Consider the following 27,050-nt stretch of genomic DNA (forward strand, 5'->3'; position numbering starts at 1 on the left):
GTGAACTGAGTCATCTACTTTCTAGAGTTTGGCATGCTCAAATGTGCCATTCTTACTGATATTTTTGGCCTGATCTAGCATTTACTAAGACTCAAAAAGCACTACCCATAAAAAATTAATAAATGGGACATCATCAAAATGAAAAACTGCTGCTTATGAAAAACATTGTTTAAAAAAATTAAAACACAAGCCAGACACTGGGAGAAAATATTATGTATATCTGTATCTATATCTCCATCTACCTGAAATTAGCTTAAACCTAGAACATAGAATGGACTCTTAAAACTCAAAAATAAGAAGATATGCAACCCAGTTAAAGGTTAGCAAAAGACTGGAATAGACATTTCAGAAAAGAAGCCGTAGGAATAGAGGATAGGCTGTTCCTCAGGTGCCCTGGAGCCCCTTGGTCTCAGAGCCTTCACACTGGCCATCACTGCACCTGGAATGCCTTCCCCAGGTACCTGCATGGCTCCCTCCTCACAGCCTTCATGGGCTGCCCGGCTTCTTCCTCTTGTGGGCACACACCACGCTCATTTCTCTCCCTCTTGCCAGCTGCCTGTCCTGAGGGCAGCATGCCGTGTTCCATGGAGGTGGTAGGTAGTCAGCCTCCTGGTACAGAGGCCCCTGTGGAGTTCCCTCCACAAGGAGGAGGGTGGGCCTGTGAAAGCAGCAGTGCACCGTGGAAACGACTGCCCGACTCCCACGGCCAGGTTAGAAGGCACTGCAGCTTCTGCCTGCTCTCGCTCCGGGGGAAGCAGCTGCCCTGTGAGGATGTTCTGGGAGCCCTGCGGAGAGGTCCACGTGGCTCTGCGCACACCCAACACTAACTTGCCAGGGTGGGAACAAACTGCCTTGTGAAGATACACCCGCCCTGAGCCAGAGGTGACCAGCTAAGCCTCTCCTGAATTCTTGATCCACAAAAACCACCTGTGTGAAGTAATTAATGTTTACGGTTTTAGCCCTTAGGTTTGAGGTGACTTGTTACGCAGCAATAGCTGACTGATACAGTGGGAAGGCGTAAGGAGCTGCCTCTGGCTGAGACCTAAGCCACGTTCTGCTGAGTACTTAGAAAAAGCATAGTTGACACCTCTCATTGTAAGGATGGATGTTTTGTGTTTATCAATCAGTTCTGAACCTGCAGGCAGGGGGAGAGGGAGGGAGGCAGGGAGGGGAGATAGGGGAGAACAGGCCTGAGTTATGTATGGATGGGGAGACTCTGGGGAAAGAGAAATGCTGAAAGACTCATTCCTAAGAAGCTTTAAGGAATCGTGTGTGATACAACCCACATTTCTAACCCCACCCAAGAATCTGTCAGCAAAAATATATATTGCTGTTTAAACTTTCGGCCGGGTTTGTGGGGCACCCAGTCCCATGGAAACTGCACACAGATGAGGCTGAAGCACCACTGCCTCACTTCCCCTGGTCCACACCCAGGGGTGCGGGGACGGGGTCCGCAGGGGCGCGCGTTGCGGGCCAGGCCCCGGCCCCTGCTCTGCGCCCCTGCTTCCACCAGGCCCGACCTGGAGGAGCCTGGAGCCAAGGGCTGCAAGACCAACGTTCACTGCCTCGTTCGCCCCTAGAGCACCCTCGAGGCCCCGGAGGGAAGCCCCCGGAGGAGGTCCCCTGCCGCCCGCAGACGACACGACACCGGCGGCTGGCTCGGGCCGGCGGTGCCCGAGGAGCCCGTGCGGGGCTGGGGGGCGGCTGCGGCGGCTGTTCCCGGCCCCCGAGCCCCCGCTGCCCCGGAGTGCGGGTCACGTCCCTCCGACCCGCAGGAGGAACGCGAGGTGTGCGGGACGCCCCGCACTCCGCAGGGGCCGCGGGAGGCCCGTCCCGGGGGGCAGCGGCGGGTCCGCAGCCTGGGCCACGGGCGGGCGGGCGGCTCGGGCCTGGGCCCCGGCGCAGCGCAGTGCGCGGGGAACGGGGCTTGAGCAAAAGCGCCGAACGGCTTCACAGTCGGGTAAAGGTGAATCTCACAAAACAAACGACTGGTCGCTGGAGACCCCAAGTCCCTCTCCAAGGGCGAAACACAAAGGAGGTCCCCGCGCCAGCAGGGCGGCCCGGTGCCGGGCGCTGCGTGTGCTAAGCAGGCGCAAGGGGCGAGGGAACGGCCGCTGGAGTGCGTTCAGGGCGCCCCGGGCCCGCTCCGGGCTCCGCGGAGAGCAGCGCCCGCCTTCAATGGCCGCAATGACACGATCTGCTTTGAACAGTAAACCAAAAGCGGCGGTGGCGTCAGACAGCATCGCGCTCCGAGGGCGCCCGGGCGCAGCAGGCTCGGGGCCCCTCGGAGGGCGCGGGGCGCGGGCCGTCCCCGTCCCCAGCCCTCGCTGCCGTGGCCCAGGCGCCGGGGTGCTGGGACCGGGTGGCTGGCCGGCCGGCTCCGGGGAGGCCGGCGGGCGCTGTGCCGTCCTGACTTACTGACTCGTCACCAGGCCCCGCGCTCCCGCACCCCGAAGGCTGGTGCGGCCGGACGCCCCCACGGTGCCACCTTTGCGGCCCAGCGTCCCGCGCGGCGCAGGCCCCAGGCCCCTGGGCGGGAGCGGGGCGCGTCCCAGGACCCGGCGGCCGCCCCGGCCTCGGGCCCCAGCTTCCCGCGCGCCACGCCCGCCGGGGCGCGTCCCTCCGGCAGGGGGCGCCCGCCGCGGCCGCGCTCTGCCCATCGGGGCGGGCGAGCGGGGGACCCTGCCTCCTGCGCGCCCGCGGTCCGCCCCTCGCGCTCGTCCCGGCGGCCGGACGCCCGAGCCCGCGTCCCGACTCCCGCCGTCCGCCGGAGCCCGCGCCCGCGCCGCGGCCGGGGAGGAGGCGGACCACGAGCTCCTCGAAAGGGACCATCTTGCGTGGCGCCCGGGAGAGGGGGCAGCGGACGCGCGGCCGGCAGGGGTGGAGGCGCCCCGGCGGCCCCACGGCCCGCGGCATGGCCCGGGGCCCGGCGCTGCCGCTGCTGTGCGCCCCGGCCGTCTGGGCGGCCGCGCTCCTGCTGCTGGCGCCCCGGACCGCAGGTAGGACCCGTGCGCCCGCGGGGCTCCCCCGAGTCCGTCCCTTTCTCGGCTCCTGGCCGCGCCCCGCCGCCGGCCGCTTTCACGAGGCGCGTTCCGGGCCAGCTAAGTGCTTCCAGAGGCCGGGCGGCGGCCCCGGGGCCCTCGCCGGGGTACCGAGGGTCGTGCGTGTGGACGCGCCCGGCCTCGGGCCCTCGGACGTGGCCCGTGCTGCTCAGGACCCTGCCCGGCCCCCCGAGGTACCCGGCGCCCCGGGGAGCGGCCCCCGACCCCCGCCGCTTGGTTGGGCTGGGCTTCGGCTTCCTTTTGTTGCCCGTCCCCTCCCCCACCGGCGGGAGGTGGCCGGAGCGGCGAATCCTGTGCCTGTGGTCGGCGGTCCCTGGGTGGTCTTTGGGCTGCTGGGGGCCCGGCCACCTTCGGGGCCTCACCCCAGGATCCCGGGCGAGGCGCGCAGCTGGAGGGACGGGCCTGGCTCTCGTGTGGCACTTTCCTCGAGGGGCACCCACTGTCCCGGGAGGTCCTGAGCGGACTCCCCGGCGCGTGGGACCTGCGTGAGGTCCCCTGGGGCCTGGAGGGACAGGCCCGGGCGCCGAGGGGGAGGCGGCGCGCCCGCCGTGCCGACCTGCGGGCACCCGGCCTGTGCGCCGCGCGGCCGGGTCGGGGCGTCCTGCGGGGGGGGCCGTGCCTCCAGGCAGAGGTTCGGCTTGGGTCCTAAAAGGTGAGCCGCCTCCTTACGCGTAAGTGGGCTCAGTGTCGCCCACCCCACGCCTTGCGCCCGCACCCCACTCCTGCCCGCAGGTGAGAATTGGGGCTCAGCCCTCCCCGCGTCCTGCTGCCCCTGCGCTTTTTGCGCGCTCCGGAGACCGGCCCCCCGACTCGTGTTGGGCAGCCTCGGGGCGTGTGGGCTGAAGCAGACGCGGACTGTCGGACACGGCGGAGCCTTCGGCTGGGCAGGGGTCCGCGGCCACGTCGCGGTCTGAGAGCGTCGGCCGCTCGGGGATGTGAGTGAAGCGGCGCGTTCGGAGTCAGCTGGGGCCCGGCCGCACCCCTGCGGAGTCCTGCACCCCTGCGCTGCGGGACCCCCTCCGCAGAGCCGCGGCGTGGGCAGCGCTGCCGGCCGGCGGGGCAAACCCGCGGGCTCCGCGTGCAGTGGCGGGGCGTGGGCGTCGCGGCCACTGGGGTAGGTGCAGAGGCCAGGGGGCTCTGGCGGGTGTTCGGGGAGGGGGGCGGCCCCCGGAGCTGGGCGTGGGAGGGGGGTGGTGGGCCTGTCGCTTGCACCCAGGTTCTAACAGGACCAGGAGAGCGGCTCGCATTTCGGGCGCCGTTAGTTTAAACCTTGCCGCCGTCGTTTCCAGTCGAATTTAAGGAATCTCTGAGGAACAAAGCAATCCTGTGTCATTTTCGTTAATTTTCGAATCCTGCGTGGAGGTAATTTTACTTTTCCAGTAAAATAATACTAATCTCTCTAGGGGAGGGAGAAGGAAAGCTGTTCATAATTCTCTCTCTTCTGGAATTAGCTGAAAATGCAAAGAGTATGATCGTACTCAAAATATGAGTCAGTTTTATGATTTCAGGAGATTTGGGTTTTTGGCATCTTTTCTGCTGTGTTGATGAATCCCTGTAATTTGAGTGTGTTTTATACACGAAGAGTAAATTACTGTGTAAGAACACCAAAAAGTTATTTTTAAAGGGTTTCTAAGTTCTTACCCCCCTATCTACAGAAGGCTCTGTTCCCTACGGAGACCAGTCTCTGGTTGGGGACCCTGCTCCCTGCTTAGGTAGGATAGGCTGGGAATGGGGGCTTGGGTCCACCCTCTCCCCATTTCACAGTGAAGGGTTTACTTCTGGCCCGGATCCCTGCAGTGATGGTCGTAATAAATAATGATAGTGATCCATTTGGAAGTAAACGAAAACATCTTGAAGAAGACTTTGTGGAAAAAGAAAAGTTTTTATGTATGCAGTAAGGCAACACGTTTTTCTTATTATGACTGTGTACCAAGCAAGGAAGCAGCGCACATTGGAAATGTTTCGGTATTTAATAGTGAGAGCGAGTTTAACCCTCGCGTCTACTTGATGGAGAATGCCAGCCTCAGACTGAACACCGCCGATCTGGTGTGACAGCGGGTGTGAGCTGCTGTACCCAGGCACTGGGTGACTGCTGAGGGGCTCCGGTCAGTGAGGCTGACCTTCTATAGCACGTGGTTAGAACACTCAAGAATTCTGCTCTGTATTTTGCACTCAAAAAAGCAACATCGGTTCAAAAGTGTGCATTTACCCAGGTAGGTTTTGGTGACCTGCAGATTTACGAGGCACTGTGAAGCAACACTTGTGTTTTTATTGGTAAACCTTCCTATTGTTTGGTCAAAGGACAGCTGTAATTGGTACTTGTATGTCTTTGTTAGGGTGTGACTTACCTTGGTTTACCCTCTGATTTAAGCCTGGCAGAGTCAGAATTTTACCCTGCCCTTTTTTGGGGAATCTTTTCCCTGAGATCAATGGAATGAAAATGCAGGCATAGGGGAATAGCCTGCCTGACAGGTAGGGAAGATTCATCCCCTAAAGGGGGATTTCTAAAACCAGGTTTCAGCTGGAGAAGTGGCACTCCTTTAAAATGCATTCCAAGGGAGGCCAGGATGTGGAAAATTATCATTATCATTGAAATGGAACTGGGTGTGAAAGGCTGGGCCTCCCTAATCTGCGGAACCCCGACCAGTCTGATTAGGTACAGGAAATTTGTGTGCTCTAATGCTTTGCCCTGGGAGAGCTCTAATTATACTAATTCCAAATTGTAGTGGGGGGGGGGGGGGAAGAAAGTGGGCTACTAAGTGTTACCCTCCCCCCAAGGTTTATAACCATCTTCTAATGCCAGAGGCCTTTTGGTGTTTATCTGGTCCATTTCCTGGGAACCTAGAGGGGGACCTGCGCCCCACCCCCAATCCTGTGGTTACCAGTGGAGAAGGGCTGGGCTGCAAAGCCTTGGGTTTACTCTGCTGTGGCCCACGAGGAGGGGGCTGCCCCTACAGGCTGTGACTCTGTTTCTGGTAAAGAAAGTTGTCATTAAGATATTTCCTTCCTCGGAGACTCTGCATTGACCACCAAGTGGATCCCATGAATATCATGCATGAAAGGTTCCAAAGTACTGGGGGTGTTGCTCTGTGGAGGAAGCATTCCATGCTGGTTAAGTCCTCATTTTGTGTGGCCAAAAGCAATTTCATGAAAGGGCCTTTGGGCTAAAAGGACTGGTTCTGAAAACATTGCTTCTCAGTGACCCTTTTTGGGCTCTTTGGTTTTGTGTTCGACTGCAGCACTGTGATAGGAATGTTAGTTAGGTGGACAGTGAGGGCTTCTTGAGCTTTGAAGTGAAAATCTGAGCTAAACAAGGAGCTTGGTCTGCTAATTACGGCAGCACTGACTGGGTTTGCACCAGCCGCCGCCTCCTAGTATGTATTTATTTGGTTTGGTTGAGGAGTTTGCCAAATTGGAAATAGGGTGGGATGGCCTTGGTTGAATGTGCAGTTGTCATAAAATGTGTCTGGGCTGTGATCTGCTTAAAATCATATTAACCGAGTGGCCAAGGAATTGTTGAACAGTGTTGGAGATTTTCAGAAAGCTTTTCAAAATTAGGGAATTGCCTTGGTGTGGTTAGCACCATTGTTGGGATTTTTGGCCTTTTTTTTTTATAAGTTCTATCTCTGAAGGAATCAAAAAATTCAAAGCTAAAGGGAAGGAAATAATTACAGAAAAATTTGGCCTAATTAGAATAAGTGGCTTGTCCTCTACAAAGTCTTAAGTTTCAGTGGGAGGTGGTATGTGTGTGTCTTTAATTGTCGTTGGAATGAGTTTCAGTAAGCACCCTGTCACTTTTGACATGTTATCTGGGGAGAATGCATCTGCTTCTTCAAGTCCCCTGGAGTGGGGGAGGGTTTCCCCAACTCTGAAATGCTCCTTGGTAATGGTTTCCACACCTCGCCCTCCTGGAGGGCCAGTTAACCAATGTGCAGCTAAATTATAGGAATCCTCACTGCAGGCTTGGGCCGAGGACCGTGGCAGCCACTAAGCACACATAGCTGTTCAAGTTAGAGTTAATTAAACTGAACTCACTAGTTGCATTTCATTAGTTGCATGTGGCAGTTGGTTGACGTCACTGCAGAAGCTCTGTTGGCCACCACTCTTTGTCCAGGATCTGTGTGCTTGTCACTGTTGCTTCAGGAATATCCCCTAAAGTTGGGAGCAAGGAGGGACTTCCCGTTGCTTGCTTAGAGTTTTGTTCATTGACTGTGGGAGACTTGAAGGCAAAAATGAACTGGATTGATGCTGATCTGTGGAAACAGAGGGCCCTGCCTCAGAGGCGCTTAGCAGGTGTGGTGACCAAGGCAAGGAAACCTGAGCTATAGGGACTGAGTAGGGTTTGGGGGACCGTGAGGAACTGGTGGGGACATGAGAATTGCATGTAGAACATGAGCAGCCCACAAATGGATGGCAAGAGGGGGTAGGAGGGGAGTGAGGAGCCCCAGGCTGAGGAAGCTTCGGGCACAATTTCTGGGTCCCATCCACCTTGAGTACAAGCCTAGCTTGCAGCCCTATCATAGAATGTTATTTTGTGCTTTCAGTGCTTATAGGACATCGGGAAATAACATTTAGAAATTGGGAATTTTCTCCCTGACACTGAAATAATCCCCAGGTCGCCGTATCATTGTCTTATAATATGGGGTTAGTTTCCAGAACAACTTAAAATAGTGAAAAATTGAGCACCACAGTAATTCTATAGGAAGAGATGGTGACCGGGTGTGTTCTTGTCTTAAAGTGGAGAGAGGTGGATGGAGGACGCGGGTGGAGGGACTGGCTGGTTGTGCGTCTGCTTATTTTAAAAAAAGCACAGAAAGGAGAAAACAGAAAGTGATGTCAGTTACTCAGATCTTTATTAATGCATATGCACAATGTGCATTATTATATATATGCATAAAATGGAGCCTTTTAACCATTTTTAAGTGTGCGATTCAGTGGCATTACGTGTATTCACATTGTTCTGCCACCGTCACCACCACCCATCTCCAGAACTTTTTCTTCTTCCCAAACTGAAACTGTCCCCATTAGACACTGATTCCCAATCCCTCTGCCCAGCCCTGGCGCCCACTCTTCTACTTTCTTTCAGCATGAGTGTGACTGGCCTGGGGGCCTCATATAAGTGGAATCGTGCTGCATTTGTTCTTTTGTGCCTGGCTGCTTTCACTTAGCGTAACGTCCTCAGGATTTGTCCATGTTGTAGCAGGTGTCAGCACTTAATTTTTTTTTAAGGCTGAAGAATAATATTTCATTGTGTACACACACACACACACACACACACACACACCCCATATTTGTAGCACATTTTGTTTTCCATTTATTGGCAGACATTTGGGTTGTTTCCACCTTTTGGGTATTGTGAATAATGCTTTTATGAAGGCGTCTGTTTGAGTCCTGCTTTTAATTCTTTTGGGTATATACACAGAAGTGGAATTGCTGGATTATATGGTAGTTCTAGTTTTAATTTTTTGAGGAACCCCTGTACTGCCAACACTTGTTATTTTCCATTTTATTGATGATAACCCTAAAGAGTGTGAGGTGCTATCATTGTGGTTGGTTCGTTGGTTTTGGTTAATCCTCACCTGAGGATATTTTTTTCCATTGCTCCTCAGAGAGAGTGGAAGGGAGGGAGGGAGTGGGGGGGAGAGAGAGAGAGAGAGAGAGACATCGATGTGAGAGAAACACATCCATTGGTTGCCTCCTATAAGCACCCTGACTGGGCTGGGATCCAACCTGTAACCCAGGTACATGCCCTTGACTGGCAATCGAACCCAAGACCCTTCAGTGCTCAGGCCGATGCTCTAACCACTGAGTAACACCAGCCAGGTTTCATTGTGTTTATTGTTTTTTTTTCATATTTTTTCTTTCTTTTTTTTTTTTTCCATTGTGGTTTTGATTTGCATTTCTCTAAAGACTAGTGATGTTGAGCATCTTTTTACGTCATCTGTAGGTACTTTGTGACCATATGTATATATTCTTGGAGAAGTGTCTCCAAATCCTTTGCCCATTTTTAAATCACATTTTTTTGGTTGAGTTATAGGACTTCTATATATTCTGGATATTAACTCCTTATCAGATATACGATTTGCACATATTTCCTCCCATTCTGTGTTGCCTTTCCACTCTGTTGTTAGTGTCCTTTGATGCGCAAAAGTGTTTAATTTTAGTGAATCTAATTTATCTATTACTTTGTTTTACTTGCGCTTTTGTTGTCCCATCCAAGAAATAATCACTAAGTCCAAGCTCATGAGGTTTCCCCCCATGTTTTCTTTTAAACGTTTTGTAGTTTTAGCCCTTGTTAAGTTTAGGCCCTTAATTTGTTTTGAGTTAAATTTTTGTATATGGTGTTAGGTAAGGGTCCAGCTTCACCTTTTGTGGATATCCAGTTTTCCCAGCACCCTTGGTTGAAGAGACTGTTCCTTCTCCATTGAATGGTTTCGGCACCCTTGTCTTTTGCCACACATGTAGGGTTTATTCCTGGGCTCTCTTGTTTCATTGATCTCTGTGCCTGTCCTTACGCCACTTTTGATTACTGTAGCTTACATGTTGTCTGTTAATAGGTAATTTTACCTCGTATGTTTTGAAATCAGAAATGTGAATCCTTCAACTTTTTCTTTTTCTAGGTTGTATTGACTCTTTGGGAGCCCTTGAAATTCCATATGAATTTTAGGAAGATTTTCTGTATCTACTAAAAATGTAACTGGGATTTTGATAAAGATTGCACTGAATCTGTAGATAGCTTTGGGTGGTATAGACATCTGCTCAAGTCTCCCAGTCCACAACATGAATGTCTGTGCGTTTAGATCTTTAATTTCTCTCAGCAGTGTTTTGTAGTTTTCAGTGTACGAGTTTCTCACCCACTTGATTACATTTGTTCCTAAGTACATTTTTCTTTGTGATGCTATTGTGAATGGAAATGTTTTCTCAATTCCCTTTTTGGATTGTTCTTTGTTAATGTATAGAAATGCAACTGATTTTTGCAAGTTGATTTTGTATATATAATGCTTGTTTTCTGAATTCATTTATTAGCTCAAATAGAATTTTTATGAACCTGTATGTAAGATCATGTCATCTGTTAACAGGTAATTTTTTTTTTTTTTTAAATATCTTTATTGATTTCAGAGAGAGGAAAGGAGAGGGAGAGAGAGAGATAGAAACATCAATGATGAGAGAGTCATTGATCGAGCCCGCAACCCGGGCATGTGCCCTGACCGGGAATCGAACCCCGATTGCCTGGATCCCAGGTCAACGCTCAACCGCTGAGCCACGCCCGGCCGGGCTGTTAACAGGTAATTTTACCTCTTTCTTTCCAATTTTGGATATCTTTTATTTCTTTTTTTATTTTTGCCTAATTGCTTTGTCTAGAACTTCCAATGTGTAGTAGAAGTTGTGAAAGCAGACATCCTTGTCTTCTTCCTGATCTTAGAGGAGAAGCCTTCAGTGTCTCTCTGTTGAGTGTCATGCTATCTGAGGCCTTTATTATGGTAAGGTAATTTCTTTCTATTCTTAGTACATTCTTACATATTTTTTGTATAGGTCTGACTTTTGGAACATGAAAATGTTCTACATGTTCAAAAATAAAATTAAATCACTAAAGATGGTGGGAAAATAAAATTGAGTGCAAACAAGTAAATAAACCCAATTATATTGCAAATAAGTAATGTAACTACACTGATGGGAAAAAGGAAACCTAGTTCACATGACTGTGGACACAGTACTTGGACTATATATCCTCAGTCTGGATTAAAAACAACAAACCTGGTAACAAATCTTGCACCCTTAGTAGGTTTGTTTCCCATAGTAGTATGTGTGTAACCATTCTGAAACCACTTTGTGAATTGTGGGGTAGGGCAAGTAAGAGATGTGTTGATAGCGTTGGAGCCAGGGTTCCCAAGGAAAGAAGGGAGATAAAAATATGGAATGAAGGGAGGCAGAGAAGACCCCAAATGACTTGGCTTGGAATTGGAAAGAATGGTATAATTCATGATTTCATGTATTCATATTCATATATATACATATATATAAAATAGTATGTTAAGATTATAATTCATAATTTGTAAAATACAGGATGTTCCAAAAATGTATACAAACTTTAACAGCTGATAGCTCAATTTTGAAAATGAAATGTATTTTAATAAACACTGCCTTTATAGTTATTCAAAGTGTGCATATACATTTTTTTGGGGCACCTTATATATTTTTCCTATACATCACAGTTATTTCCTAGGACCTCATTAGCCATGAACTCTCTTAGTGCCCAGATCTTGGTTTCTAAATACTGTTACACATTAAAGGAACTAGCATGTGTGGAGAAATGACTGATTATGGGTTCAGGACAGGGAAAAACAAAAAGATGAGCCAGGAGCATGCTCTTGTGATAGAAAGTAAGTGATCAAAAGTAATGGGAACATATCAGATACACAAGTGCCATCTCGGAGGAGCTCCAGTGGTCAAATTGGGGAGAATTTAAGCATCAAATAAATAAGGACAAGTAGGTATACATGGAACAAAATAGAAATTTATGAATCAGTATTGACAGCAAGTAAATAATTAAGTAAATAATTAAATACCTATATTAGTTTCCCAGGGTTGACATAACAAAGGGCTGCAAAATGGGTGGCTTAAAACAATAGAAATGGGTCCTCTCACAGTTCTGGAGGCTGGAGTCCAAAGGCAAGGTGTGAGCAGTGCGTGCTCAGCCCAGAGGCCACGAGGGAGAATCCTTTTTGCCTCTTCAGTTCCTGGTGGCTCCTGGTGGTCCTGGGCTTGTGGCAGCGTCACTCCAATCTCCACAACTTCACGTGGCTCTCCCCTTGTGTCTCTGTGTGTCCCTTCCAACTCATAAAAACAGCAGTCATTGGAGTTAGGCCCATTTTAAAGCCAGGATGATTTCATCTCCAGATCCTTACTACTTCTGCAAAGACTATTTCCGAATAGGCCGTATTTGAAGTTCTGGATGAGTATGAATTTTGGGGGGATGTTATTCAACCCACTGCTTTCCAAAAGTAAATGGAAGTGGGGGCAGGGTGAAGAGAAGCCACTTTCCACAGCAAAATGCCAGCTAATAAATGTGAAGTGAGTTGGAAAAACCACATTTGCAGCAATAATTGTGCAGATTGATTTGCGCAAGAATCATCAGTGAATGAGCATCAGCTGAACCTAATTATGTGGATTCATGTTGAGTGGGGAGCAGGAAATGTTCATGGCTCACAGTATGTCCCCACGGAGTCCTTATGCGCAAGGGCACAATTAAGGACTCTAGACTAGAAAAACCAGGTATCACCCTAACTGGGTGACCACAGCTCACAGCACCAGTGTGAACAGATGGACATTGTCCTTCCACGAAGGACATCACTTAGGTTCCATTCCAGTGGGGGGTGCAGAACCAGAATCTCATGGTGACACAAACCAGCCAGCCCATGTGGAGGGGCATTTTACTTTATTTTATTATTTATTTCTAATCCTCACCTGAGATTATATTTATTGATTTTGGGGGGGGGGGGCAGGGAGAGAGAAACATCGATGTGAGAGAGAACATTGATCAGCTGCCTCCCCCGTGTGCCTGACCAGGAATTGACCCTGCAACCTGGGTATGTGCACTTGCCGTGAATCGAACCTGAGACCCTTTGGTGTACAGGAGCAGCTGAGCCACCCAGCCAGGGTGGAGGGCATTTTGTGAAACAGCTGGCTGTAGTGAAGGACAAACATGGCCGAGGAATGGGCCACAGGGCGAGCCAGCCACGTGGAGAGTGATTTCAGGCGGACCTGTGCTGGACGGAGGCTACGCCCATGGGTGTGACTGGAGCCTCATGAAACTGCATGGGGACGTGCGTTATGCAAAAGTGAGTCTGAGCTTACCCTCCTGCGTGTGCAGGGAGCCCGGGCTTACCCTCCTGGGTGTGCAGGGAGCCCGGGCTTACCCTCCTGCGTGTGCAGGGAGCCCGGGCTTACCCTCCTGAGTGTGCAGGGAGCCCGGGCTTACCCTCCTGAGTGTGCAGGGAGCCCGGGCTTACCCTCCTGCGTGTACAGGGAGCCCGGGCTTACCCTCCTGGGTGTGCAGGGAGCCCGGGCTTACCCTCCTGGGTGTACAGGGAGCCCGGGCTTACCCTCCTGGGTGTACAGGGAGCCCGGGCTTACCCTCCTGCGTGTACAGGGAGCCCGGGCTTACCCTCCTGCGTGTGCAGGGAGCCCGGGCTTACCCTCCTGAGTGTGCAGGGAGCCCGGGCTTACCCTCCTGAGTGTGCAGGGAGCCCGGGCTTACCCTCCTGCGTGTGCAGGGAGCCCGGGCTTACCCTCCTGGGTGTACAGGGAGCCCGGGCTTACCCTCCTGCGTGTGCAGGGAGCCCGGGCTTACCCTCCTGGGTGTACAGGGAGCCCGGGCTTACCCTCCTGGGTGTGCAGGGAGCCCGGGCTTACCCTCCTGGGTGTGCAGGGAGCCCGGGCTTACCCTCCTGGGTGTGCAGGGAGCCCGGGCTTACCCTCCTGCGTGTGCAGGGAGCCCGGGCTTACCCTCCTGGGTGTGCAGGGAGCCCGGGCTTACCCTCCTGGGTGTGCAGGGAGCCCGGGCTTACCCTCCTGGGTGTGCAGGGAGCCCGGGCTTACCCTCCTGGGTGTACAGGGAGCCCGGGCTTACCCTCCTGGGTGTACAGGGAGCCCGGGCTTACCCTCCGGAGCGTCTGTCCTGAGGCTCTGTGGGAGCAGGCCCTTGCCCTGAGGAAGGGTACGCTGGGCGAACGTTAGGGTAAAGGGCATGCTGTCTCAGTCTCCTCTTAGAGTCCAGGATCAAGACCCAGCGTGAGCGTGGAGAGAGGATGCTAAGGCACATGGGGGTAAAGGAGAAAAGTCAGTGAATTTGGGTCAAGAGTATGGGGAGTTTTACTCATGAATCTTGCAATTTTTATGTAAATTTGAGAGTATTTTAAAATAACTTAAAATGTTGAGATACAAATGCGACTGTAGCCAGTGAAATCAATAATGGAGTTTAGCGAATTCTCTTAGAAGGAAGACTCAGATGGTTGTTATTCTATTGGAAATGCTGTCAGACCGCACACGGGTGGGGAGGGTGGGATCCACCTGCCTTCGGGGACAGAGCGTTTTATCAACAGGATTGAGAATCGCCAAGTCTCAGTCTCAGGCTGGGTTGCCAGAACTAACATGTTTTTCCTTAGCTTTTTATCATAGAAGCCTTCAAATATATGTAAAATTAGATGAGTGCAGTGAACCTAGCTTCAGCAGCCACCATGTCCTGCTAACTTTCATTCCCTCTGGCCTGCTTACTGAGACCTAGACAGCCTTAATGTTTTACCTGGAAACACTTAGGCATGGACCTAAGAACTGGTTTCCACATAATTGCCCTGCTGTTATCACAGGCATCACAGGCAAGCGTCATCCGATACCCAGGCCCTGCCCAGCTTTCCCAGCTCTCTGGAAAATGGCCTTTTACACTTGGTTTGTTTGCAGCATGGGAGCCAGGCGAGGTGCACCCATGAACCTTGGCTTTTACCATCACAACCACCTTCAGTCAGATCCTGGGGTTTCCGTTAGGCCTGGGCTCTGCATTCCAGCAGGTGCAGGTGCTGCTGGTGGGGCTGAGTCCTGGTGCAGAGGCCCAGGGACCCTCCCCACTTGGTGGAGGGTGGGGGTTGGGGTTGTGTACATAGGGAGGGCCCCTTCAAGCTTTATCTAATCCAGCTGTTCCCAGTCTCTCTATTCTGGACCCCTCTTTCTGGGTGTGCCCTGTTGCCTCTACCGCCCCCAGGAGAGGCGCCCTGCAGCGGGCCGAGTGGGGGCAGGTCATTGTCCACCATTCTCGGAGTCCTGGGCTTATCCTGAGGTGCAGAAAGGGCTTCGTCGCTTTCAGGTGTGCACTGCCCCTCCCCCCTTTGCAGCAACACATGACTGTTCTGTGCTTCCCAGTGGAGCGTTTGGCATCCCCCTTGAAAATTCAGACTGCCAGGTGCAGGGAATGTGTTCACAACATACATGACAGATGAGGGGCTTTGTAAAGAACTCATAAGATGAATAAAACAAGTGCCCCAATTAAAAGGGGGACACAGGAGAGCAGGCAGTTTGCAGAGCAACAAGTACAAAAGGGCAAAAATTTAGGAAAAGAGTCTGGCCTTGTTAGGATTTAAGAAGGTGCCGATAGTAAGACAGTAATTGCAGTGTTCTTAGTTCGGACCGCCGTTGGAGTGGATACGGAGGCATGTGTCAGCGGAGAGGTGGGAGCGTGGCACTGTGTGGGTCATTACCACTGAGCCACACTGGCAGGGCTGGCTTAATGACTTTTTATAAAGAGAATATTACAGTGTTATAGTTTGAATTGTGTTACCTCCAAAAAAGATATACTGGAGTCCTAACTTTCAGAACTTCAGAGTGTGGCTCATTTGGAGATGGGGTCTTTACAGAGGTAATCAAGTTAAGATGGGGTCATTAGGGTGGGCCCCAATCCAAAATGACTGGTGTCCCTATAAAAAGGGGAAGTTGGGACACAGAGTCAGACATACACAGAGGGAAGACAATGTGAAGCCACAGGGAGGGCTGTCTGCAAGCTCAGGTGGGAGTCCTCAGGAGAAACCAACCCTGTCTAAACCTTGATCTCTGACTTTAGGCCTTCGGAACAGAAGTGTCTGTTGTTTGAGCCGCTTTGGCTGAGGAGCTTTGCTAAGGCAGCCCTAGCTGATTCATATATACACATCTACACATACATGCATGCTAATCGGTATTGTTTTCTGTTGGTTTTATTTTTGGAACATCTGCAAAGGAATTTATTTGATGAAAAGGTTCCATTGCTAACCAACACCCTTTCTGTCAGAGCCCTATGGGCCTTGTGTTTAGCGAACTGGCTTGGCCCAGGGCTGGTTAGTGTTGGGGAGTTGGGCACAGACTCACCAGGCCCAGTATGAGCTCTCTAAGCGCCCATGGTCTGGCATGGGCAAGTCCATCCTGGAGAGCTTGGCATCAGAGAGCTTGTGGGCTGGGGGTGTTGCTCTGTGCCTCCTGCCCCCTTTTCAGGACTGCTCTCCAAGGGTCATTGGTTAACCACCCATCGGCCCTCTCTACCTTCCTCCAGCTGATTGCCTGGCTCTCCAGAGGGGACTTGAGCTTTGATGGGGAGCCTCCCAGAGGTCAGAGTAAGTGAGGTAGCCCCTCACAGGCTCCCCAACGAATGAGCCCCCAAGATGCCAAGCTCAGGGAAGCCTGGTTAACAATAAAAACAAAACCCAGAGGGAAGACGGCGGCACTGTGAGAAGCAGCAGAGGCCCCCGCTCCCAGCCACAGACTCTGTTACTCCTAAAATCCTACGGAGCCAGCCTGGAAAAACCAGAGAAACATACCTGAGTGGACGGAGCGTGAGTGGGGAGCACTGAAGAAACATCACGGAGTCCAGTATGAGAGGGGGGTGTAGGAAGGGGGAGCCCCCTGAAGCCTGTGCTGGGCTCCGAGCCCCGAGGCCTGGAGGCGGCAAAGCTCCCTCCCCTCCGGAGTGTAGATGGCATCCAAAAGCGGGGATCCCACACCTGAGCAACGAGAGGGGAAGGAGCGCCCCGCGGAGGGCAGAGGAACCCAGGGGAGCGGTGAGTCCCGGAGGGCTCGGCGCCTTCCTAGGAAACACAGCCTCTGATGGCGGAGGGCGCCTTCCTAGGAAACAAAGCTTCTAGTGGCGGCTGCAACCGGCGTCTAATACTCAGGGTGCCGACCACAGGGAAGGCTGTCCCAAAGTGTGTGGCACCCGAGTGGTAAGGGACCAGAGGACTACACTGAGCAGCCGCACAGGGGGACCCTCTGCCTCCCTGTGGGGCAGTGTGTTGAGCCCCAGAAAGCGCTGAATCTGCGGGGCGCGGGGGAGGGGAGGAGTCCTCCCGCCCTGAGCTCCTGGTGCCCAGAGGCGGGGATCGGTGACCAGCCCTGAGGGTGTCCTCCCGCCCTGGGCTCCTGGTGCTTAGAGGTGGGGATCTGTGACCAGCCCTGAGGGGTGCTGTGGTGGCTCCTGAAGCCGCCCCAGCTTTGCTGAGACCAGCAGTGCAGGGAGCTGCGTGGAGCTGACTGTGCGTCCCCTCCCGCTGGGGCCTTGGTGCTCAGGCAGCAGGACCTTGCAGGGCGGACTCTCTGCCTGTGTGTCGCTTGGTGCCTTTGCGAGTTTGATCGTGGAACTGGTTCCCCCCTTCCGACCAGCGGAGGCTGGGAGTGGGGTCTGCGCAGGGGACGGTCTGAGGGGCGGGCCTGGTGCGACCAGCCAACCAGAGCTGAGCAGGGAGGGGCGGAGCCAGCCGGCCTCTCCTGCAGCGGAGAGCACCACCCCCAACAGGAAAGGGGCGGGTCCCGCTCACTGAGGGCCAGGCACCCCGCAGGGCACAGTCCTGAGGGGGAAGGGAGAGCAGCTCACAGGAGGACGTCACAAGAACAAGACCCTCAGGGACTGTGGTTTGGGAACTGGAGGAAACGCTGAAAACCCTGCTGGGGGCTGGGCAGGCAAAGGGCCCACCAGAATGTGTTCTGAATCGATCCCACTGAGCCCTGGCTGTTGAAACGGACCCTACAGAAAAGGCAACAGGCTGAAATCAATCTGAAGCTGCAGCAGGACAGAGCCTGGGGGACTACAGTCAGGACAAGGTAGGGACTGAGGAGCTGGCGGTGGAGCAGAGACTAACCCCCGCAGAGTGAGCGCCTGACAGCGACACCTCTAAGGGGAGTGATACCCTGAGCTACACTAGCCACCCTGTACCCTAAAGACTCTACAGAAGACTCTGGAGCAAGACCAGGCAACTACAAGGTTGCAAAATAGCTGACAAGAGGAGGTGGCCCACGGAGAGCCTCAGATCAACCATCTACCTAAGGACACCAGAGCCAAACCCAGACGGCTCCTCACATTGGGTGATGCACAAGCACCTCCCAGGAGAACTGAAACCGGCACACAAAACAGTGACCCTCAGACAACATAAGCTGCCCAGAAGAAACCCACCTGATTGACTGTCCTTTTTCTTCTGTTTTTTTGGTTTGGTTTGGTTTGATTTTGGTTTTGTTGTTTGTTTGTTTTTTATTTGTGTTTGTTTTTTCTTTTTTCCTTAGGAAGAAGAGAAAGGGAAGAACATTTATTTTTCTTTTTTAAATATTATAATAAAATTTTTTTTGAAAAACATTTTTAACTAAATTTTTTTGTTTTTTACATAAGAATTTTGTCTTGGTTAGCTTGTTTTTAGTTCTGTTTTGGTTATTTGCTTTGTTTTGTTTTATCCTTGCTTCTACTATCAAGACTTTCTTGATATCCCTGCTTAACGACTGGGACTTTATCATTATAACCAAGTTTACTGCTTTCCTCTATAGTTTCCCTCAAATCTCTTACCAGACTCCCTCCCTGCTTGGGCTATATCTCTCTCTCTCCTCTCGATCCATTGGCATAACTTTTTTTCTTTTTTCTTTTTCTACTTTTCTTTCGTTCTTTTGTTATCCCCCTTCTGTCTTCCTGTCTTTTTGTTCGATTGTTAGTTTGTCTTATTCTCTTCATTGTATTTTTATTTTCTCATTTTCAACTATTATCTTATTCCTATTCTCTTCTTTAATTTTTTGCCGGCCCTTCTTTCAGAATCTTTTCACTGCTTCTGTTATCTCCCAGTAACTTCTCTATTTTTTACATTTTAGTTTATTACTATTTTCTAAATTTTCATCACTATTAACAACAATATACATCTCTCTCTAAGCGTTACTTTTCTTTCTCTCTTTTTTTAAAGCTTTTTTTTGGTGTGTGTGTGTTCTCCCTTCACTCTCCCAGTTCTATTTTCATGTGGGTTGTTTTCATTGTGACTGTCAAGATATTTTGTAAGATACCCCTTGTTTCCTGGAAGTTTAGTTGTCTATTGTCCTGCCTTGCCAGCACCCGTACAACAGCTTACATGACGAGGTTGGGGCTGAGACACAGTTAGCCAACCTGAGAGAAGGGTCCTCCCAAGGACTGATCAATGACAATTTCAAGCCAACCACAACAGGAGAACATAAAGAAACCACAAAAGGGACACCCACAAGAGGGACACGCCTAGAGCAAAGAGCTCAGAAGTATAAAGAAAACACACCTTTGGGCTCCACTGGACCCACAAGACAAAGTCCCATTTCACATGACTGGGAGACAGCAAATATATCTAATATATAGATACAAACACTAAGACCTACCAAAATGGGGAGACAAACAACCCCCAAATTAAAGAACAGGAAACATCATCAGAAAAACACTTTGATGAAATGGAGTTAAGCAAGTTATCAGAAACACAGTTCAGAGTATTGATGATGAAGATGTTAAAGGAACCTAAAGAGGAAAAAAAAGGCAATATAGGATAAGATCAGGGACTTTAGGGAAAACATGAAAAAAAGAGATATGTAACATAAACAAAAATCAGACAGAAATAAAGAATGCTGTATCTGATATCAAGAATACACTGGAAGGAATTAAGAACAGGCTCAATGAAGCAGAGGATAGATTAAGTGACTTCAAAGACAAGGTAGAAAAAAATCAGAGCAGCAGAAAGAAAAAACACTTAAAAAGCATGAGGGCAGTCTAAGGGAGCTTTGGGACAACATGAAGCGAAACAACATTCGCATTATAAGAGTGCCAGAGGGGGAGGAGAGAATGCAAGGGATAGAGAACTTGGTGGAGGAAATAATGACAGAAAACTTCCCTAGGCTGGCGATAGAGAAAGCCACACAAATTGAGGAAGCACAGAGCTTTCCAAACAAGAGGGACCCAAAGAGACCCACTCCAAGACACATCATAATTAAAATGGCAAATGTCAAGGACAAAGAGAGAATATTTTAAGGGCTGCAAGAGAGAGACAAGCAGTGACCTATAAGGGAACCCCCATAAGGCTGACAGCTGATTTCTCAACAGAAACTCTTCAGGCCAGAAGGGAGTGTCATGAAGTCCTCAAAGTAATGAAAAGCAAGAACATGCAACCAAGATTGCTTTATCCAGCAAGGCTGTCATTTAAAATTGAAGGTGAAATAAAGAGCTTCCCAGACAAAAAAAGGCTAAAGGAGTTCAGTACCACCAAACCAGCATTGCAAGAAATGCTAAAAGGATTGCTTTAAGAAACAGAAGGAATAGTGAGAGAAAGGTACATCAGTGTAAAGGGGAAAAATGGCATTAAATAAGTTGATATCAATAGTAACCTTAAATGTAAACGGAATAAGTGGTCCAATCAAAAGACATAAGGTAGCTGAATGGATAAGAAAACAGGACCCAAATATATGCTGTGTACAAGAGACCCACCTGAGAGCAAAAGACACACAGGCTAAAAGTGAAGGGATGGAATAAAGTACTCCATGCTAATGGAAAGGAAAAGAAAGCTGGAGTAGCGATTCTTATTTCTGACAAAATAGACTTCAAAATAAAGACCATAACAAGAGACAAAGATGGTGACTACATAATACTAAAGGGATCAATCCAACAGGAGGAAATAACCCTCATAAACATTTATGCACCCAATATAGGAGCACCTAAATATATGAAAAATTTCTTGGGGGACTAAAGAGGGAGATTGACAGCAACACAATCATAGTGGGGGACTTTAACACCCCACTGTCAGCATTGGACAGATCATCAAGACAAAAAATCAACAGGGAAACACAGGCCTTAAATGACTCACTTGACCTAATGGATTTAATTGACATTTACAGAACATTTCACCCCAAAGCAGCAGAATACACATTCTTCTCAAGTGCACATGGAACATTCTCAAAAATAGACCCCATGTTAGGGCACGAGGCAAGTCTCTACAAATATAAGAAGATTGAAATATTAAGCATCTTCTCGGATCACAATGCCATGAAACTAGAAATCAACCACTATAAAAAAACTCAAAAATATTCAAACACATGGAGGCTAAATATCATGTTATTAAACAATGAATGGGTTACCAATGAGATCAAGGAAGAAATCAAACACTTCATGGAAAGTAACAAAAATGAACAGACAACAAGCCAAAATCTATGTGACACAGCAAAAGCAGTCCTGAGAGGAAAATTCATAGCATTACAGGCCTATCTGAAGAAACAAGAAAAAGATCTAATGAGCCATCTAACACAACTACTAAAAGAACTAGAGCGAGAACAGCAAGAAGAGCCCCGAGGAAGTAGAAGGAAGGAAATAAAGATCAGAGCAGAAATTAATGACCTAGAGAGTAAAAATACAATACAAAAAAATCAGTGAAACCAAGAGCTGGTTCTTTGACAAGGTAAATAAGATTTATGCACCTTTAGCCAGACTCACTAAGAAACAAAGAGAGAGGACCCAAGTAAATAAAATCAGAAATGAAAGAGGCGATATAACAACTGACCCAGCAGAAATACAAAGGATTGTAAGAAAATACTATGAGCAACTATATGCCAACAAATTGGACAACATGGGGGAAATGGACAAATTCCTAGAAGCATACAACCTTCCAAAGCTGAATCAAGAAGAGGCAGAAAACCTGAATAGGCTGATAACAACTAATGAAATTGAAGCAGTAATCAAAAAACTCCCAGCAAACAAAAGTCCTGGGCCAGATGGAGTTACAGGCGAATTTTACCAAACTTTCAAAGAAGAATTAACACCTATTCTATTCAAACTATTCCAGAAAATTCAAGAGGAGGGAAAACTCCCAAACTCTTTTTATGAGGCCAGCATCATCCTAATCCCAGAACCAGATAAAGACACTACAAAGAAAGAAAATTATAGGCCAATATCCCTAATGAACATAGATGCTAAAATCCTCACTAAAATACTAGCAAACCGGATCCAGCAATACATTAAAAAGATCATGACCAAGTGCGATTTATTCCGGGGATGCAAGGCTGGTACAACATCCGCAAATCAATAAATGTGATACATCACATAAACAAAATGAAGGACAAAAATCACATGATCATATCAATAGATGCAAAAAAGCATTCGACAAAATCCAGCACCCATTTCTGATAAAAACTCTCAACAAAGTGGGAATAGAGGGATCACACCTCAACCTAATAAAGGCCATATATGACAAACCTACAGCCAACATCATACTCAATGGGCAAAAACTAAAACCATTTCCATTAAAAACAGGAACAAGACACTTTCACCACTCTTATTCAACATAGTACTGGAAGTCCTCACCACAGCCATCAGAGAGGAAGAAAACATAAAAGGTATCCAAATTGGAAAGGAGGAAGTATAACTCATTATTTGCAGATGATATGATATTGTACCTAGAAAACCCTAAAGATTCCATCAAAGTACTACTAGATTTAATAAACCAATTTGGCAAGGTAGCTGGATACAAAATAAACATCTGGAAATCAATGGAACTCTTATACACAAACAATACACTTTCAGAGAGAGAAACTAAAAAAAAAATACCATTGACCATTGCAACTAAAAAAATAAGATACCTAGGAATAAACTTAACCAAGAATGTAAAAGACCTGTACTCAGAAAACTACGTGACACTGAAAAAAGAAACAGAGGAAGATTTAAACAAGTGGAAGAATATACCATGCTCATGGATTGGAAGAATTAACATTATTAAAATGTCCATACTACCCAAAGCAATTTATAAATTCATTGCAATTGCTATTAAAATGCCAACAGCATATTTCACAGACCTAGAACAAACATTTCGAAAATTTATATGGAACCAAAAAAGACCCTAAATAGCTGCAGCCATCTTGAGAACAAAGAACAGAGTAGGAGGGATCCCTTTACTGGACATCAAACTATATTACAAAGCCACTGTAATCAAAACTGCCTGGTATTGGTACAACAACAGGCATAGAGATGAATGGAACAGAACAGAGACCCTAGAAATAGACCCACGCCATTATGGTCCGTTTATATTTGACAAAGGAGGCAAGAGCATCCAATGGAGTAAGGACAGTCTCTTCAATAAGTGGTGCTGGGAAAACTGGACAGATACATGCAAAAGAATGAAACTAGACCACCAACTTCCCCATACACAAAAATAAACTGAAAATGGACAAAAGACTTAAATGTAAGTCACGAAACCATAAAAATCCTGGAAGAAAACATAGGCAGTAAAGTCACAGACATCCCACGTAGTGGACTTTTCACTGATACATCTCCTAGGGCAAGAGAAACAAAGGAAAAAATAAACATATGGGACTATATCAAACTAAAAAAGCTCTGCACAGCAAAAGAAAACATCCTCAAAATGCAAAGGAACATATTTGCCAAGGATGAATCTGATAAGGGGCTAATTTCCAAAGTGTACAAAGAACTCATATTACTCAGCATGAGGAAGACAAACAACTCAATTAAGAAATGGGCAAAGGACCTGAATAGACACTTCTCCAAAAAGGACACACAGATGGCCAAGAGACACATGAGAAAATTCTCAGCGTCGCTAATCATCAGATATGCAAATTAAAACCACAATGAGGCGTCATCTCAAACCTGTCAGAATGGCTCCGTCAACAAATCAACAAATGACATGTGCTGGCGAGGGTGTGGGGAAAGGGGAGCCCTGGTGCACTGCTGGTGGGAATGCAGACTGGGGCAGCCACTGTGGAAAACAATATGGAAGTTCCTCAAAAAATTAAAAATGGAGCTGCCTTTTGACCCAGTGATTCCACTCCTAGGAATGTATCCTAAGAATCCTGAAACACTAATCAGAAAGAATATATGCACCCCTATGTTCATAGCAGCACAGTTTACAAGAGCTACGATCTGGAAGCAGCCGAAGTGCCCATCAGTAGATGAGTGGGTAAAAAGCTGTGGGACAGTCACACCAGGGAATACTACGCAGCTGTAAAGACGAAGCATCTTGTACCCGTTGGGACAGTATGGATGGACTTGGAGAAAATTATGCTAAGTGAAATAAGCCAGGCAGAGAAAGACAAACATCACATGGTCTTGCTTATATGTGCAATCTAAAGCACTTAATAAACTGATGAACAGAATGGATTCAGTGACATGGAATCATAGATGAGACTGACGAATGTTAGAAGGATGGAGGAGGGCTGGCGGGTGGAGAGGGAGAGAGTGACCAAAGAACTTATATGCATATATGCACAACCCAAGGACAGGGAGAATGGTGGGGAGAGGGACTGGGGATGGGGAGGGGACGGGGTGGAACGGGTCATTTGGGAGAAGAAGGGACATCTGTAATACTTTAAACAAAAATAAAAATTAAAAAAGCAAAACAAAAACAACAAAAAAGAAAACTCGAGGAAAATAGACATCTTTGAGAGCAGAGATTATGAGGCTGTCCATATGTTGATTTATCTGGGCCTGGGGCCCTTTGAAGTAGGAGGCCATTTGATTCCTTGAAGGCTCACCCAGTGGGGGGGGGGGGGGGCAGGAAGTGCCAAATGGAGAGGAAGCAGGGTCCCTAATCCCCTGATCCCCTGAGGGCTGGTTAGGGAAGGAGCTCTGGAAGTCCATTTTTCTGTCCTTTGGATCAGTGGCAGTTTCTTCATTTCTGCCTTGTTGCAGAGCCCAGGGATAGCTCTCCAGCAGTGGAAAGTTACCATGGACGGAAAAAAACGGACTTGGGCTGGCCTCGGGGCGCTTTTGTGGAGACCATGGGCAGGGGTGCAGGGGTGCAGGGGTGCATGGCAGCTGCGCATGGAAGGGCCTGCTGGTGTAGGCACCTTTGGACGCGGGAGGGGTGCGCATGGGTCACGCAGAGGGTAGAATTAGGAATGGGTGTGTGTACACACAGTGTCGGCGCGCACCCCGGGGCTGCCTGGGCTTCCGACTGGATGCTTTGGATCCCAGTGAGATGCGGGATTCTGATATGTCAACAGATGGTGGTTGGTGCCAGTTCCGTGCCAACAGGAACCCCCAATTTGGGGTGCAGTGTAGAAGGAAACTATTCAGTGCACACAGCTCATTATGAAGCAGCCTGGCAGGGACAGCCGGGCAGGCCCTCCTTGGCTGGGCAGCGCTGCTCCGCCCCGGCCTCGGCCAGGGGCAGTCGGCTCTGGGCACCGGGCATCTTGGCGGTTCAGCCCCAGCAGGGAAGCCCCCCCCCAGTCTCGGGCGGACAGGGACGGGCCCTCAGCCCGGAGGGAGCCCACCTGCAGCGACAGGTCCCCAGCCCCGGTCCCTGGGTGGCCCATCCTTATGCGGGTGCGCGCGCCTCGTCCTCGTGGTTGGGGTGGCCCAAGAGCGCTGTTCTGATTGGCTAGAGTGGGCGGCTGTGATTGGCCAGGGCGGGGTGCGCAGCGCGGACTGGACGGGAAAGCCCTCGTCCTATTGGCTGACATTCAGCGTCGGCCCCCCCCCCCCGCGGGCTGGCTCGGGACGGGCAGGGCCGGGGGGCAGCGGGCGTGGGGCGGGCAGGGCCCGGGGGGGCAGCGGGCGTGGGGCGGGCAGGGCCCGGGGGGGCAGCGGGCGTGGGGCGGGCAGGGCCCGGGGGGGCAGCGGGCGTGGGGCGGGCAGGGCCCGGGGGGGCAGCGGGCGTGGGGCGGGCAGGGCCCGGGGGGGCAGCGGGCGTGGGGCGGGCAGGGCCCGGGGGGGCAGCGGGCGTGGGGCGGGCAGGGCCCGGGGGGGCAGCGGGCGTGGGGCGGGCAGGGCCCGGGGGGGCAGCGGGCGTGGGGCGGGCAGGGCCCGGGGGGGCAGCGGGCGTGGGGCGGGCAGGGCCGGGGGCGGCGGGCGTGGGGCGGGCAGGGCCGGGGGCGGCGGGCGTGGGGCGGGCAGGGCCCGGGGGGGCAGCGGGCGTGGGGCGGGCAGGGCCCGGGGGGGCAGCGGGCGTGGGGCGGGCAGGGCCCGGGGGGCAGCGGGCGTGGGGCGGCCCCGGGGGGCCTGGCCTCGGGCGCCCGGGGCCTGGAGAAAGGCCCGAGGCGCTGCCTTAGCCGGTGGGGCCCAGTTAGCACCCCGGGGCCCCTCTTAGCAGACACCTATTCCTAGGGCCCAGATACAGCCTCTGACTATCAGTAAGGGTCCGGCGGAGCTGGCTCATAGGTGAGATTCAGCAGCTTTCTCAAGCTACACCGTCCGCCTCCCTACCTTGCAAAATTCAGTATGTCATCATCGTTTTATTTTGGAAGAAGGAAAATCCATTGTTTCGCAAGGCAGACCCAAGCACAGTTACCTCTAATTAGTGAAGTGCTTTCAGAGGTGGAATAAGGTTCACTTACTTTTTTTTTCTATGCTAAACTCGGAGCCCACTTTCTCTCTCTCTCTCTCTGTTAAAAAACCCATCATAGTCCCGTTTTTTTTCTAGTTCACTAGCCATAAATTTCTGTGGTTTATAAATGCCAGGCGAATTCACAACAAAACGAAAGGAAAAGAGAGAATGAAAGCTGAATGTGGGTATAAGTTCATCTCTCCAGGATTAAGTTTTTATTTTTAAAATGTATCTTTATTGATTTCAGAGAGAGGAAAGGAGAGGGGGAGAGAGAGCTAGAAACATCAATGATGAGAGAGTCATTGATGGGCTGCAGCCCGCAACCCGGGGCATGTGCCCTGACCGGGAATTGAATCCTGATCGCCTGGATCCTAGGTCGATGCTTAACCGCTGAGCCACGCCCGGCCGGGCCAGGATTAAGTTTTTAAAAATGTTCTTTATAATTGCTTTTTCCCCAGCCATGGACTGGGGCCTGCCATGAGTTTTAGGGGTGTGTGTGGGATGGTGGGTGGTGGGTCCTCACTATGTTGAGGGAGCTTTGTCTTGGGCCCAGTTACCAATTTATAATTGCAAGTATTTATTTAAAAATTATTATGTGGCTCTGGCTGGTTTGGCTCAGTGATTAGAATCTCCAGCCGTGGATGGAAGGGTCTCGGGTTTGATCCCTGGCCCCAGTTGGGGGTGTGTGCAGGAGGCAACTGATCAGTGTGTCTCTCTCACATTGATGTTTCCCTCTCTTTGTCTCTCCTCTCCCTTCCACTCTTTCTAAAAAAAATCAATGGAAGAAATATCCTCAGGTGAGGATTTAAAAAAAAATTATTACGTGAAAACCCCCACAAAACAGTATGACATATTTTCTGTCTTTTATGTAGGCAAATACTTCCAAGAGGCC

General features: G+C 50.1%; 1 protein-coding gene across 1 annotated transcript in view; it reads left to right on the forward strand.

Moving 5' to 3' along the window:
• The first annotated feature begins 2,911 nt into the window (after positions 1–2,911).
• Positions 2,912–27,050, forward strand: part of ROR2 (ROR family WNT receptor 2) — a 212,492-nt gene continuing 188,353 nt past the window's right edge. Inside the window, exon 1 of the mRNA XM_087822522.1 lies at positions 2,912–2,999. Within this exon, the coding sequence (XP_087678648.1) occupies positions 2,915–2,999 (85 nt within the window). The 5' untranslated portion in view covers positions 2,912–2,914. The remainder of the gene's footprint in view (positions 3,000–27,050) is intronic.

The sequence above is a fragment of the Miniopterus natalensis genome, chromosome 12, assembly GCF_054644295.1.
Source record: "Miniopterus natalensis isolate mMinNat1 chromosome 12, mMinNat1.hap1, whole genome shotgun sequence".
Lineage (NCBI taxonomy): Eukaryota > Metazoa > Chordata > Mammalia > Chiroptera > Miniopteridae > Miniopterus > Miniopterus natalensis.